The sequence below is a fragment of the Schistocerca cancellata genome, chromosome 1 (genome assembly GCF_023864275.1).
Source record: "Schistocerca cancellata isolate TAMUIC-IGC-003103 chromosome 1, iqSchCanc2.1, whole genome shotgun sequence".
Lineage (NCBI taxonomy): Eukaryota > Metazoa > Arthropoda > Insecta > Orthoptera > Acrididae > Schistocerca > Schistocerca cancellata.
Window position 1 is genome coordinate 975,693,984 of NC_064626.1, and position 15,167 is coordinate 975,709,150.

The 15,167-nt window shown below is 42.6% G+C and overlaps 1 protein-coding gene across 1 annotated transcript in view; it reads left to right on the forward strand.

Annotated features, from left to right (window-relative positions):
- The window catches only part of LOC126088432 (discoidin domain-containing receptor tyrosine kinase B-like), a 209,284-nt gene that overhangs the window by 99,786 nt on the left and 94,331 nt on the right, over nt 1-15,167 (forward strand). Inside the window, exon 3 of the mRNA XM_049906578.1 lies at nt 1,099-1,204. Coding sequence (XP_049762535.1) covers nt 1,099-1,204 — 106 coding nt within the window. The remainder of the gene's footprint in view (nt 1-1,098; nt 1,205-15,167) is intronic.

Below are 15,167 nucleotides of genomic sequence, written 5' to 3' on the forward strand. Positions count from 1 at the left end.
TTGCAGGCCCTGTACGGGCCTTTCTGGATACAGAAAACGTTCGACTGCTGCCCTGGCCAGCACATTCTCCAGATCTCTCAGCAATTTAAAACGTCTGGTCAATGGTGGCCGAGCAACTGGCTCGCCACAATACGCCAGTCACTACTCCTGATGAACTGTGGTATCGTGTTGAAGCTGCATGGGCAGCTGTACCCGTACAAGCCATCCAAGCTCTCTGTTTGACTCAATGCCCGGGCGTATCAAGGACGTTATTACGGCCAGAGGTGGTTGCTCTGGCTACTGATTTCGCAGGATCTATGCACCCAAATCCCGCGAAAATGTAATCACATGTCAGTTCTCGTATAATATATTTGTCCAATGAGCACCTGTTTATCATCTGCATTTCTTCTTGGTGTAGAAATTTTAATGGCCATTACTGTACTATAGTATCATACACGTTACGAAATTAGCATCTGGGATGCACGCTCTGGTGGTTTTAAATCGAAGTCCATTAGTTGAAAGCAGCAGTGTTGATCGGTTATACAGTGAGTAATGCAGATGAGTCACTTCAAAGAAATACGTTGTTTTGTGGCAAATATTATTAGATTGGTTAAGTTTGGAGGCTGAACACAGTTCAAAGTCATTTTAGGTAGTATCGAAAGTACAGAAGGTATATGCGGGGTTAGTTTTTAGTTAAAAATAAGATATTTAATCTCTAAATGTAATTAGTGCAAGCTTCTACTTAACTACGTCGACAACAAAATTGGTGAATTAGGATCACAAGTGCGTTTCAATAACAAACGCGCGCGCGCGCGCACACACACACACACACACACACACACACACACACACACACATGCGCGCGCACATACGCTTGCACGCAAAATGGCAGAAAGTGGTGATGAATCGTATTTCTTAAATCCTGTTTGCTTTCCCTTGGTGATAAATAATAAATTTTCTTTGCCCTACTGCCCTGACGGAGCACTGCGAAATATAGACCTCAGAGAAAGAGTTGAGCAGTGTCCTTCCAGAGAGACTTACTTGGTACGCCACTCAGCGCCGCGCCTGCCTCGGAAGTGTGACTCAGGCTCCATTAACATGTGTTCCTGTGTGTCGCAGCGCAATGCGTCTGGCCTCTGGGAATGGAGTCCGGCGCCATCCCGGACAAAGACATCACCGCCAGCTCCTCCTTCGACAGCGGAAACGTGGGACCGCACGTCGCCCGGTAAGTGTCAAACGTGCACGGCCTCTGTGCTATGCAACAACTAACTTTCTCCGTTAGTATTCAATACTTTCCCGTGGTGTCTCCAGGGCGTGCTCAGACAAATTCCGGATGGTTCCTTCGGAAAGTAAGCTGGTGATTTCCTTCCCAACCTTCCATAATCTGAACTTGTGCTTCGACTCTAGTGACGTCGTCGACGCGAGTCCCAATTTACTTCCTTAATATTCAGTGCATAGCCCGTTTACTAATTACATCTCTAGCCATCCGATCAGAAATGGAAAGCAAAAATGACAGCTACGACAAAGGATTTGCGAAACAGTGCATTCCGACCATTCCAATGAAACACACTTGATCACAAAATATTTCAAACACCCAGTTCCTTGTGAGGATACTGCTGGATTGAAAAAAAGGATTACGCTTCTGTTGCTGTCATGTATTCCTTATTTTACTGTCGTATCAGTTTAATAAATTATAGTTTGCAAATGAAAAAATTGATAGCGGCTGACACTGATGCTGATAAGCTTTCATTTTGGAGATACGTAGGCCAGAAGATATGTCAAAGGAAAGGAAACCTACACTTACATCAGTAGGTGTAGAGAAAGCTTTTGACGATGTTGACTGGAATACTTTCTTAAAATCTAAAAAGAAAGGCGATAAAATAGAGGTGGTGAAATGTTGTTCGCAATTTACATAGCAACAAGACTGAAATTATGATAGTCAAAGGACATGAAGGGAAGCAGTGAGTGAGAAGGGAGTGAGATAGGCTTGTAGCCTATCCTGGATGTTATTAAAACTGTACAATGAGCCAGCTGTGAAGGAAAACAGGGAGTGATTTGCAAGGGGAATCAATGTTCAAGAAAAAATAAAAAAAAAAATTGAGGTTTGGTGATAGCATTGTAATTCTGTCACGGATAGCAAAGGATTTGGAAGTGCTGTTGAGTAGGACGGAAAATAGGTTATACTGTAAGATCAGTGTCGACAAAAGCAATCAAGGGTAAATAAATGTAGTCCAGGGCATACTGAGGGAATTACAGAAGGAAATGAGACACAAAAAGCAGTAGAGGAGTTTTTCTATTAGGGCTGCGCAGAATAACTAATGATGGCCAAAGTGGTTAGCATATAAAACGCAGACTGACAGTAGCTAGAAAAACAAGAAAGTTTGTTAGCGTCGAACTTAAATCTAAATCCTAGGAATTGTTCCTTGAAGGTATGTGTCTGCAGTATAGCGATGCACGGAAATGAAACGTGGACGATGAACATTGCAAAGAAGAGAACATGAGCTTTTGAACTGCGGAAATATTGAAGAATGTTTAAAGGTAGATAAGTAGATCGAATAACTGTTGAACAGCTTCTGAAACGAATTGGAGAGAAGAGAAATTCAAGGCACAGCCTGTTTAAAAACAGGGATCGGTTTATAGGACATGTCCTACGACGTCAATGGACATTCAGTTTTGTAATGGAGGAAAGTGATTGGGATACGAATTGCTGACAGAGACCAGAGGTCGACTACAGTAAATAGCTTAAAATGAATGTAGGCTGCTGTAAGCAATGCAAAGCTGAGGAGACTTATCGGATAGAGTGTCAAAAATGGTTCAAATGGCTCTGAGCACTATGGGACTTAACTTCTGAGGTCATCAGTCCCCTATAACTTAGAACTACTTAAACATAACTAACCTAAGGACATCACACACGTCCATGCTCGAGGCATGATTTGAACCTGCGACCGTAGCAGCAGCGCGGTTCCAGACTGTAGGGCCTACAACCGCTCGGCCACTCCGGCCGGCGAGAGAGTGTCGTGGAGAGCTGCATCAAACCAGTCTTCTCACTGAAGATCATACCAAGAACCACCTCTTACACTATAATGTTGAACAGACCATGAAGGCCCAATAGTACCGACCGACCGCCGTGTCGGCCTCAGCTCACAGACGTCACTGGATGTGGATATGGAGGGGCATGTGGTCAGCACATCACCGCTCTCCCGGCCGTTGGCAGAGCCGTGACCAGAGCCGCTACTTCTCAGTAAAGTAGCTCCTCAGTTGGCCTCACAAGGGTTAAGGGCACGTCGCCGGCCAACAGCGCTTAGTAGACACGGACGACCATCCACCCAAGTGCTAGCCAAACCTGACAGCGCTTAACTTCGGTGACAGTCATCGCTGCAGATGTGTCAGATTAGATATCCAATGCGTATTTTTATTCGCACATAAACTCATGCTTCGCGTATTAACGTAAAAAGGAGACTAAACCATTTCTCTATACGAAGACACCAAGAATATCGTCACCATCATTTCAGTGAAGATGACGACTTATCCACCAGTGTTATTTAGCATATATTTTGCAAATTTTTCTTATATAGCTATTCTTAGACGTTATAAATTGCTTCTGCAACATCTAAAACGAGTGTGTGTCCAGTTTGTTTAGGGAGTTTTCATTCAGATTCCAGCCTGGTTGACTGAAGAAGTTTTTCAATATGTCCAATGCTGTACATGAAGCTTCTTTTGTGACGGTGCTGGGACGATAAGTCAATATGTTGCAATTTTTCATGGGGACTTAAATAATACACATAGGCTCGTCAGTTGACTCAACATGTACAAACGGAGCGAAACAGCTGTTATGCTGCTTTTTAAACATTTCTGCAACAACTACACGCTGTATTTAAAAGATGGTTACGTAGAAATTGAGTGCATTGTGACATACAAAACAGTCTTTGAGAAACACTTCCAGTAATTTACTCATTGCGGTTTTACTTCAGACCAGATTTTAATTGCTTCAGACGAAGAAATAAAATTCTTCACAAGTTCCCGACATAGTGTACATTTTTAATCAAATTCAGATATTGTGGTAGATGCTGATGAACTTTCTCATAAGTGCACTGCATATTTATTTACTCATTGCGCCTTTACTTCAGACCAGATTTAAATTGCTTCAGACGAAGAAATAAAATTCTTTACAAGTTCCCGACTTAATGTACATTTCGAATAAAATTCAGATATTGTTGTAGGTACTGATGACCTTTCTCATAAGTGCACTGCATATTTATTTAGATTTTATTTTATTCCAAGAGTCAGCTAATAATCGATTCTACTAGAATGTGAACAGGGTTTTCAAGTGAGAAGGAAGGTTTGATAGTAACGCACTGTCGGCTCCACCACACAGACCCTCCTTCAACTGGAACACCAACCGCATAGTAACATCACGTGCTGCTCCTCCCAAACCCACAAGGAGACGAAGCGCTTTCGGGGGACACGCTGATGGAACAAATGTCGTTATTCCGGGGTGTGCTTTTATCACCGTGAAACATGGTAATAAGATGGGAGGCGGCGGTTTAGGCCCGGAGCGGGAGAGATGGCAGCTCGCGGAAGAGAGTTGCCGATATTGCGCTAACGACGTAAAAATTCGCACGTAAGCGGCGAGATTAAACCGCGGCAGGGCGCTTCTCCCCCCAACTACCCCACCCTCCGCCCGTCCCCCCTTACACCAGCCCCTCTCGTGGGGGTTGCTATGACGACACGGCAGAGTGTGGCGCGCGTGGAATGTGCGCGGAATGTGAGGGTAATGAGAATCTGGCCTTCTCCGTACTCTGTAAGCGGCTGTCTACCTCCTGCAGGTGCAGTAATCGCGGCACACAGGCCATTTGGTGGACAACATAATTTAGTCAAACATTTCCGGCATTCCTCGCAGTGGTTGCCGTTATTGCTTACAGAGGACACAGTGGAACGGACATTTTAGGTGTCACATGTTTGACTGAATTAACTACTAGAAGGAAATAAAAACCTCGATTTAGGTATTTATCATCATTCTAGTTCCTGTCACCTGTTACTCACTGTTAAGCTGAGTTGCTTTCTTAACGTTCTGTTGATTTTTTTCTTCCCGCACAGTATTAACGCTGCAAGATGGAGAGGTGAGTCTGAATGCGTCATCCTGTTCGGCGTATTGACGACTGCTGGTCCGATACATTGGCAAACGTGAATTTTCGGTGGTTCTGCACATTATTTTCGGCTATTGTGTAGCTGGTTCTTTAGAAACACAACACTCGAACAGCTAAAACATAGAAACGAAACGAAAGAATACCAAACTGCCGACGAATTCATACACCATCATCTTTGGTGTCAAGTAGGGCACCAAGTCACACAAGCAGCTGATCCGTGATGGGCAACACTCATCAGACGAGAGCCAAGAATGTAAGTGGTGTAAAGTGAGCGAGAAGAATAGGAGGGGGAGAATGTTATATTCTCTGCCGTTTGTGTGGAGACAAATACTGCATTCTTGATGTATCCCAGTGTTCATTTCAAGATGTGTATTTCGTTTGCGCTAAATAAGGTCACATTTAAAATCATCATGACGTCTCAGTTCTGTCATAAGTATTTCCGAATTTGTTGTTTTTGTTGTGGTCTTCAGTCCAGACACTGGTTTGATGCAGCTCTCCATGCTACTCTATCCTGTGCAAGCTTATTCATCTCCAAATACGTCCTGCAACCTACATCCTTCTGAATCTCTTGGTCTCCATCTACGATTTTTACCCTCAACACTGCCCTCCAATACTAAATTGGTGATCCCTTGATGCCTCAGAAACCAAGCGATTACTTCTTCTTGTCAAGTCGTACCACAAATTCCTCTTCTCTCTAATTCTGTTCAGTACCTCCTCATTAGTTACGTGATCTACACATCTAATCTTCAACATTCTTCTGTAGCACCACATTTGGAAAGCTTCTATTCTCTTCTTGTCTAAACTATTTATTGTCCATGTTTCACTTCCATAGATGGCTACACTCCATACAAATACTTTCAGAAAAGGCTTCCTGACACTTAAATCTATACTCTATGTTAACAAACTTCTCGTCTTCAGAAACGCTTTCCTTTCCATAGCCATTCTACGTTTTATATCTTCTCTACTTCGGCCATCATGAGTTATTTTGCTCCCCTTATAGCAAAACTCATCTACTACTTTAAGTGTCTCATTTCCTAACCTAATTCCCTCAGCATCACCTGATTTAATTCGACTACATTCCATTATCCTCGTTTTGCTTTTGTTGATGTTCATCTTACATCCTCCTCTCAAGACACTGTCCATTCCATCATTCAAGCTTACTGAGATGCAATATAAGGAGATTACTTGTGTCAATAGTTGTGCTTTAGCTGCGCGGGGCAGCCGGGTGGTCTCAGGCTGTCACGGTTTGCGCGGCTCCCCCCCCCCCCCCCCGCCCACCCCGTCGGAGGTTTGAGTCCGCCCACGTATCGGACATGGGTGTGTGTGTTGTCCTTAGCGTAGGTTAGTTTGATTAAGTAGTGTGTAAGCTTAGGTGTCGATGACCTCACCAGTTTCGTACTATAGGATCTTACCACACATTTCCAAGAATTTTCTACTTTATTTCTTAATCGGAGGGAAAACAACAAACCACTCTCGTTTGTTTTATGTTGTAGTTTGTTTTAGGTAAGCGTATGCACTCATCTCTGCGGATAATAATACAAATTGTTTTTAGTAGCACGTCTCTAAATAACTGAGCGAGATGGCACAGTGCTAAGAGACGGACTCTTATCCATAAGGGCGTCGGTTCAAGTCCGACAAGCCAGATTTTATGTTATCAGCCTTTTCCATAAATATCTTAGACTAGACCCCGGGATAGTGCCTCTGAATAGTCACGGCCTATTTCCTTCCCCCGTTCTTTCCATTTCAAAATTTTGTCCGTCAGCAATGTCGTCCGCGGGATGTTAAAACTAACCTCACATTCTTCCCTTTTACCACATTATGTAGGTGGTTTTCCTTCTGATTTCTTATCATAATCAAGTAAGCCTATTGATAGTGTCTTGTGGAGTGAAGGGTCTGGTGCATATTTTCTAAGTTTCAAAAACATCAGCGTCGGACTGTAGCATTTCTATGGTAAAACTTCTGGTAGTTGAGAATTCGTGTCCACTTACAAGAGGGCGAACAAACCTCTAATCCGAAAGAATAACATTTTCTAACATTACTGGAAATTTTATTCATTTTGAATACGGAATATGCTAATGTTGATGTGTCGCTCCACATGACGACTGACATATTAATTCACATGCCACATCTCATAGGTCACGCTGCGTGGAGGTACCATGTATGTGATTGATAACGGCTTCACAGTCGACATTCGCCAGTAGCAGCAAATGAATGAAAATAATTTACACTCTATAAAAGACAATGTTCCCTTTACACGATTTTTTTAGGGTTCCATACCTCAGTCGGTAAAAACGGAACCCTTACAGGACCACTTTGTTGTCCGTCTGTCTGTTAGTCTGTCTGCCCGACTGTTAAAAACACTTTCTCTCAGGAGCGGGTAGTTGTATCAAGTAAAAAATTATGTCGCATACTGACATCAGTGGTCACTTGGCGGTGTAAAACATTGAAGCATCTAAGTCAGTGCGATTAAAAGATACGCTCATTTATGTCACATATTTTAACACTCGCAAAATCACTCATCAAAATCTACAGCTGGACGGGGTGGCCGAGCCGTTCTAGGCGCTACAATCTGGCACAACTGGAGCGCTACAGTCGCAGGTTCGAATCCTACCTCGGGCATGGATGTGTGTGATGTCCTTAAGTTAGTTAGGTTTAAGCAGTTCTAAGTTCTGGGGGACTGATGACCTTAGAAGTTAGGTCCCATAATGCTCAGAGCCATTTGAACCAAAATCTACAGGATATTTCCCGTTGGCATAATATCATTAAATTTGGGAAAAATTGAAGGTCTCACAGTAAAATCAAAGGAAAAAATCCTAAAACTGTACATTTGTAGCTGCATCAAACGAAAAAAAAAATTTGCTCATATGTTACCAGAGTGTTTGTCCGTTAGATGTATCAAGTTGAAATTTAGGTCACATACTAAAGTTTGAAGGCTCTTGACAGTGGAATAAATGCAAGCCTCTACACCAAAGCAACTAAAAGGTATGGCCATTTGCGTCACATATTTTGATACACAGAACCTATAGGGTACTTCCCATTGACCTGTTGTTGTTGTTGTCTTCAGTCCAGAGACTGGTTTGATGCAGCTCTCCATGCTACTCTGTCGTGTGCAAGCTTCTTCATCTTCCAGTACCTACTGCAACCTACATCTTTCTGAATCTGCTTAGTGTATTCATCTGTTGGTCTCCCTCTACGATTTTTACCCTCCACGCTGCCCTCCAATACTAAATTGGTGATCCCTTGACGCCTCAGAACATGTCCTACCAACTGATCCCTTCTTCTGGTCAAGTTGTGCCACAAATTTCTCTTCTCCCCAATTCTATTCAATACCTCCTCGTTAGTTATGTGATCTACCCATCTAATCTTCAGCATTCTTCTGTAGCACCACATTTCGAAAGCTTCACAGTTCAAATGAAGCAAAGATCCGAAAAATGTCAATTTTTAATTATATCACACGAAAAAATATTTCTTTTGTCATTTGTTATCCGATTCAAAGTTGAAATTGAAACAATCAGTAGTTCTAAATTTAGGATGACTGGGTCGCAATGGCAAAAGTCATACACCAGGCAAGGAATGACTTTATTGCTCTTATGACGCGTTTGGGGAATTATTCATCATCAGATACCCAGGAGCGATTACTGCACGAAGATATGTCGTTTCAGGTTGCATGCGAAACAAACATTTGCTGCAGATGATTTATCGTACAGATCAAACTATGCGATCACTGCATTCAGCTGTGTGTATCGAAACGGAACAATTTTTAAACAGGGCATCAAAGCCTATCAATTTCCAGGTTCAAACGCGAGCTGTTATGCAAGGGATTGCCGCTACTCTGAGACACGGAGGTCCAAGACGTACAAGGTGTACTACGTTAATAACAGCTCGATACGATCATGAGTTGATCCTGCTTCGTTTTGAGTATAATCTAACCTTGAAAGGCTCTACAAGACAGCTATTCCCAGACTGAAGAGACAGTAATTTTGCTTGCTTAAATTTCCGCCACCACGATTCACCTGTTTTCCTGATGGTGTACTCAAAATGAAACGCACTGAATTGCAGAATTACTTGGCCATGGGAAGAGTGCATTTTTATATTCAACAGAAAAATACTGACGGATGAAGTTGGAGGAAACTTACAATCAACTGAAGATCGATCATTGGCTACGAAGCGCGTTGCCATTTGTTGTAAAAGTGAAAATCTGTGATTCGTAAGGGTTTTCTCTTCGACTGCACTTTCATTTTAAGCCAACAGCAAGGGATATGACACTCGTAGAAGGACATAACCCAATAAAAAATAAAAATAAAAATAAACTCAATTCTGAGACGTATCGCTTACAGGTCAATCTACATCGAATAAACCCATTTGCGCTGTCCATATAGTTTGAATAAACTTGGGACAGTGGCGCTCGAAATAAGTGGTTCATTTATTTATCTATTTTAATATAAATTGACACATCTAAACTGAAAACAGTTATGACTATTCGTAATGTACGCAACAGTCTATAACTGTATCGGTATTCAACTTCACTTTATTTGTTCCTCCGCTTACTTCGATGGAAAAACTGCATGTAAAGCACACAAACAGCCACCCAAATACCCAACATCGTCACATGCGCTATTGAGAAACCTGCGATAACAGTTCTAAAGTCATTTGTTTCATTAAATATAAGAAGGAAATCTTTAATCTGAATATTGGTTCAAAACATAAGTTCTTGCTACACTTTAAATGGGCATGTGTCTCAGTTAATTTTCCCGTTCGCATCTACTGTTTGCTACGTGTGATTAGAGATGTAAGCGGTTAAGTTGCGCCTACATCGAGACGTATGAAGACTGCGAGTGCTGTTGTAACTTCTAAATGTGTATATGGTATGGATATTCCTGTTTGCTCAATCCTGAACTGCCTAATTCGCCGCTAAAATAACAGATGAAGCAAAATTACTGACGAATCAGAGTAATATACCATCTTCTCGAAATAAAATATATGTACAACAGTTTAGGGTGAGATATTCGTACAGAATGGAGACTAAATGGTGACCAACACCGGTTTCATTCACAAAAGATCGCAAACTCAATTTGCATGTAAGCAAATTGGCGATATTTATTATTATTCGCAAAGAATTAGCAGTACTGCGCCCACACAATTTATATAGACGGCATTCCAAATTTCTCTGAATAAGTGTAACACACCATAAAACACACAGTACAGGAGTCGATTTTAAACATGGCAACTCGACCTATGACATTCTGCTCTCACTTGACACCACCTTCCAAACCAGTAATTATTTCTTAGAGTCCTTTAAAGCAGCTTTTTAATTTCTCGCTCGTCATACCGCCAGCAAGTGCAATAAACGTCATGAGTTATTTCTCCACTACAATTACTGTCTCTGTGTTCCTTTGATTTTGCATTCATTTTATTTTCTTTGGGTGTAGTGCATACTTATACGATAAAAAACACAGAGTACAGTATTTTATATACAAGGTTACGTGTGCCGCCTAGCATAGATGGCATAAATAATAGATGAAAGCTGTAAATAATTGGCCAAAAAAACTTCCGTCAACAACGTTTATGCAGGATAGTGGACGCCTATGAACGCCGAGCACAATACAGATGGTCCTATTTACGCTACCCACCACAAGTAACGTTAGTTCAGAAGCAAAATAAAAAAAATGTATCAGTCAGACCTAGTTTACGTACGAGGTGGACATTATCGAGTATAACTGCCTTCCTTGTAACGTTGTTCGGAACGAAAATGAGAACAGCAGTAGGTCTTTTTTAAACAGCATAATGTACTTCTTATTCGGTGCTCCACTTGCACTCTTCAAGACCTGTTGAAAAATATATTGAAGTGTTTCATTTATGTGAACATGATGTCAATAAAAAAAGCAACGCATAACTGACTGACTTTCCTGTAATAGCACACAGTGCAAGTACCCTGGACAATGTAGCTTGCCCACTTGCTGAAGTTGACAGTAAACAAACAGAAACACAACGAAAATACAAACCGGTCAAACATTCAACCGTCTACATTTGAAAGTTTGCATGAGTACAATGTATACGAAGCGAAGGTACGAAGGGCAGTCATCTATGGAAACTGTAAACATTTTCCTTGCATTTCCATTTGTGTACAGTCAACTCCAGCACATGGACGAGTTACATTACGCTGGATGCCTTGACTGTGTGCTTTTACAGGGAAGTGAGTCAGTTCCTAACAAAATCGTCAGAATGAAACGTCACTCTGCAGCGAGTGTGTTCTGATATGAAAATTCGTGGCAGATTAAATCTATGTGCTGGACCGGTACTCGAACCAGCAGCTTTGCCTTTGGTGGGCAAAGGCTCTAGCAACTGAGTTACCCGAGCACGACTAACAACCAGTCCGCGCGGCATTACTTCCACGAGTACCAAATCTACTACCTACCAAACTTCACAGAAATTCTCCTGCGTAACTATCATTCCTGTAAGAAAGGAGGTGTGGGTGGTAAGAGATGAGATACTGGCGGAAGTAAAGCCATGAGGACGAGTTAAGCTCGGAAAGCTCAGATGGTAGGGCTACATAACGTGTCACAATGTACCATTCTCTTAAAAATGACTTTCTTAAACTTACCAGCAGATTAAAACCTTGTGCCAGACCAGGACCCGAACACTAGACTTTTGCTTTGTGCGAGCAACTGAGCTCCCCAAGCACGACTCACGGCCTCAAGGCCTTATTTCCGCCAGTACTTCTTCTCCTACCGCCCAGACTTCACAGAGGTTCTCCTGCGCAATTTGCGGGAATGGCACTCCGGGAAGAAAGCCACTTTCGGAAGTAGAAGATAAAGTACTGGCGGAAGTGCCGGCCGCAGTGGCCATGCGGTTCTAGGCGCTACTGTCTGGAACCGCGCGACCGCTACGGTCGCAGGTTCGAATCCTGCGTCGGGCATGGATGTGTGTGATGTCCTTAGGTTAGCTAGGTTTAACTAGTTCTAAGTTCTAGGGGACTGATGACCAAAGAAGTTAAGTCCCATAGTGCTCAGAGCCATTTGAACCATTTGAACTGGCGGAAGTATAGCTGTGGTGGATCTGAGCTGCGTCCCGTTACCTCAGTTGGCACAGCACGCGACCGCGTTAGGAGGCAAAGGTTACGGTTTAGAGTTTCGGTGAGACACACGCTTTTAGTCTGAAAGGATGTTTATGTGAACAGTGCACTGTGATACGTTTTTGAATAGCTCTTTAGGACAAACAATGATTTAGCGAAATAAAAATACGGCGCGCTCTTTAATAAAGACGTACTGCTGTTCGTATCTTCGTAACGAAGAAATTTACCAAAATGGCAAATATGCTGGTTATTTACCTCTGGTAGCTAAACATCATTTGCTTCACCCTTTTTTTAATTTGCTTCTCAACAAAAAGTTATTTCTAGTCATCAAGATAAATTGGACATCCTATATATGTAAATTAAGCGTCCTGTATTCTGTAAATACAAAACGACTTTCCACTTCGAGTGAGTCATGAATTCTTTTTCTTGGCAGATGACGCTACTAAATTGTGTCTGAAGAAAACGTCCTACAAAAGGAAACAGAAAAACCTAAATTGAATTTATTTTGTCAGAGCAAGAAAGATTCAGAAATGACCGCGCTGGTCCTTCTTTAAGCGATTCCTAAAACTTGCGTCACCGAGAAGCAAATTTGTCTCGTGAGCCAACGGAAATTGGCCAATAAATGACACACTGAACAAAAATTGCTTGTTTGTGGCGACGGCGGTGCTTCTGCAGGAATAACAGCAATAACGGCGGCGAGAGAGGCTGCCAGGGCGGAGCAGCGCTTTTTTCCCCCTGTTCCTTCCTTCCTTCCTTCCTTTTTCTCTCTTTTGCGACCGACAAATTGCTGCGACTCGCGAGGAGGACCGCCAGCCACTTGTGGAGCAGAGGGTAGGACAGGACGCTCGCACAGCGAGGGCTGCGCGATTAGCTTGTCCCCCGTGCCACACGTCGCCGGCGAATAGCCCCACCAGGTACCGAACGTGTCCTGACCAAGTCGCTTCTGAATGCTGTTACTAACACTGCTACTCTCAGTGGGGAGGAAATCCGCTTTTTATTTTAATACCGACTTCGTCAACAGGGGTATAACGATCGCAGTACTGCTGACAGGTTAATGCAAAAATTTTCTTCACTGAAACTGGGTCCTCAGCTGCAACAAATTATTGTTACTGACTTCATCTGTAATGTACTCTATTTGTGTTCTGTCGCACGATTTCCCATTTTAAAGTATCTGTACAAAATTTAAGCGGTGTCTCATGCTACATGCAGCGACAAGTATGCTATAATGTGCCATCACTGAATTTTATACAGATATTCCAAAAATTGACTGAGACAGACATTCTAAAAAGAAAGTAAAAATAACAGCTCCATGTGGTATCAAATCACAGTCACAAAGTACTATTAATTACACTACTGGCCATTAAAATTGCTACACCACGAAGATGACATGCTACAGACGCGAAATTTAACCGACAGCAAGAACGCGGCGAACGCACATTGGAAGTGAGTATTCGTCATCGCCATACTGGCGTATCACCCGGCGTGATGGTATGGGGTGCCATTGGTTATACCTCTCGGTCACCTCTTGTTCGCAGTGGACGTTACATTTCAGATGTGTTACGACCCGTGGCTCTACCCTTCATTCAGTCCCTGCGAAACCCTACATTTCAGCGGGATAATTCACGACCGCATGTTGCAGGTCCTGTACGGGCCTTTCTGGATACAGAAAATGTTCGACTGCTGCCCTGGCCAGCACATTCTCCAGATCTCTCAGCAATTGAAAACGTCAGGTCAATGTTGGCCGAGCAGCTGGCTCGTCACAAGACGCCAGTCACTACTCTTGATGAACTGTGGTATCGTGTTGAAGCTGCGTGGGCAGCTGTACCTGTGCACGCCATCCAAGCTCTGTTTGACTCAATGCCCAGGCATATCAAGACCGTTATTATGGCCAGAGGTGGTTGTTCTGGGTACTGATTTCTCAGGATCTATGCACCCAAAATGCGTGAAAATGTAATCACATGTCAGTTCTAGTACAATATATTTGTCCAATGAATACCTGTTTATCGTCTGCATTTCTTCTTGGTGTAGCAATTTTAATGGCCAGTAGTATACATATGACTGGTTGCAATGCCTGAGGCATCAGTAGCAGATATAAACCCTGTGCATTGTGGGATCGATGTAGTAAGGATTTTGAACTAACTGCACCAGTGACCACCAATATGATGTGAGGTGATGGCATAAGAGTGGATGTACCGCACTTGAGCTATTTTCCACCAGGAAGAAGTCTTTCTCCTACAAAATAGATAAATAAAGAATATGCAAAGTAAACTGAACAATATATGATTACATCAACTAACTCTGATTTGAATTTTGTGCCATGAGCTCCTTTCTCTCCAACCTTTTAGCACAGATTGAGTCTTTCTACTACCAATTTCAAGACGGGGTGGGGAGGGAGAAAGTCGAGGGAATGGACAGAAGGCTGGGGGTTTCCCAGGAGAGGATGGGGGTAGTTAATTGATCAATTTAATAAATTAGTCAAATAATCTGAAATCAAACGTGCGCTTGTATCAGAGAGGTGAAGGAGTGGAAGAGGTGAGGGTTTCAGAGGATGGGTTATCTGCAAAGGTCATAAATCAATGCCAAGGTGTCATAAAGCAATTACCACAACAATAGATTAATGGGAATGGCAGGGAGGGTAATTTACCCTTTAATGTATGCAGACCACATAAACAAAATGGCTCAGGATCGGTTCCATCTGACTACTATGAGCCAGTAGTCGATATAAAATGTTTGCCTATGAACAGCATTTCAGTATGACTCGCTGCTTATGGACTACAGTTCACACTGAGTACTATTCACATCCAAGCGTTTTATAACAGATGCTGCATAGAGTATTGAAATTGGAAATCATCCTCTTCTACATGTCTGCAAACACAGGGTTTTTCTATTGGGGAGTGAAGCTGAGTGATTGGCCTCAGAGAATGGAGAGCTACGATATCGTCGAACGTGAGCATCGTAAATTCGCTCTT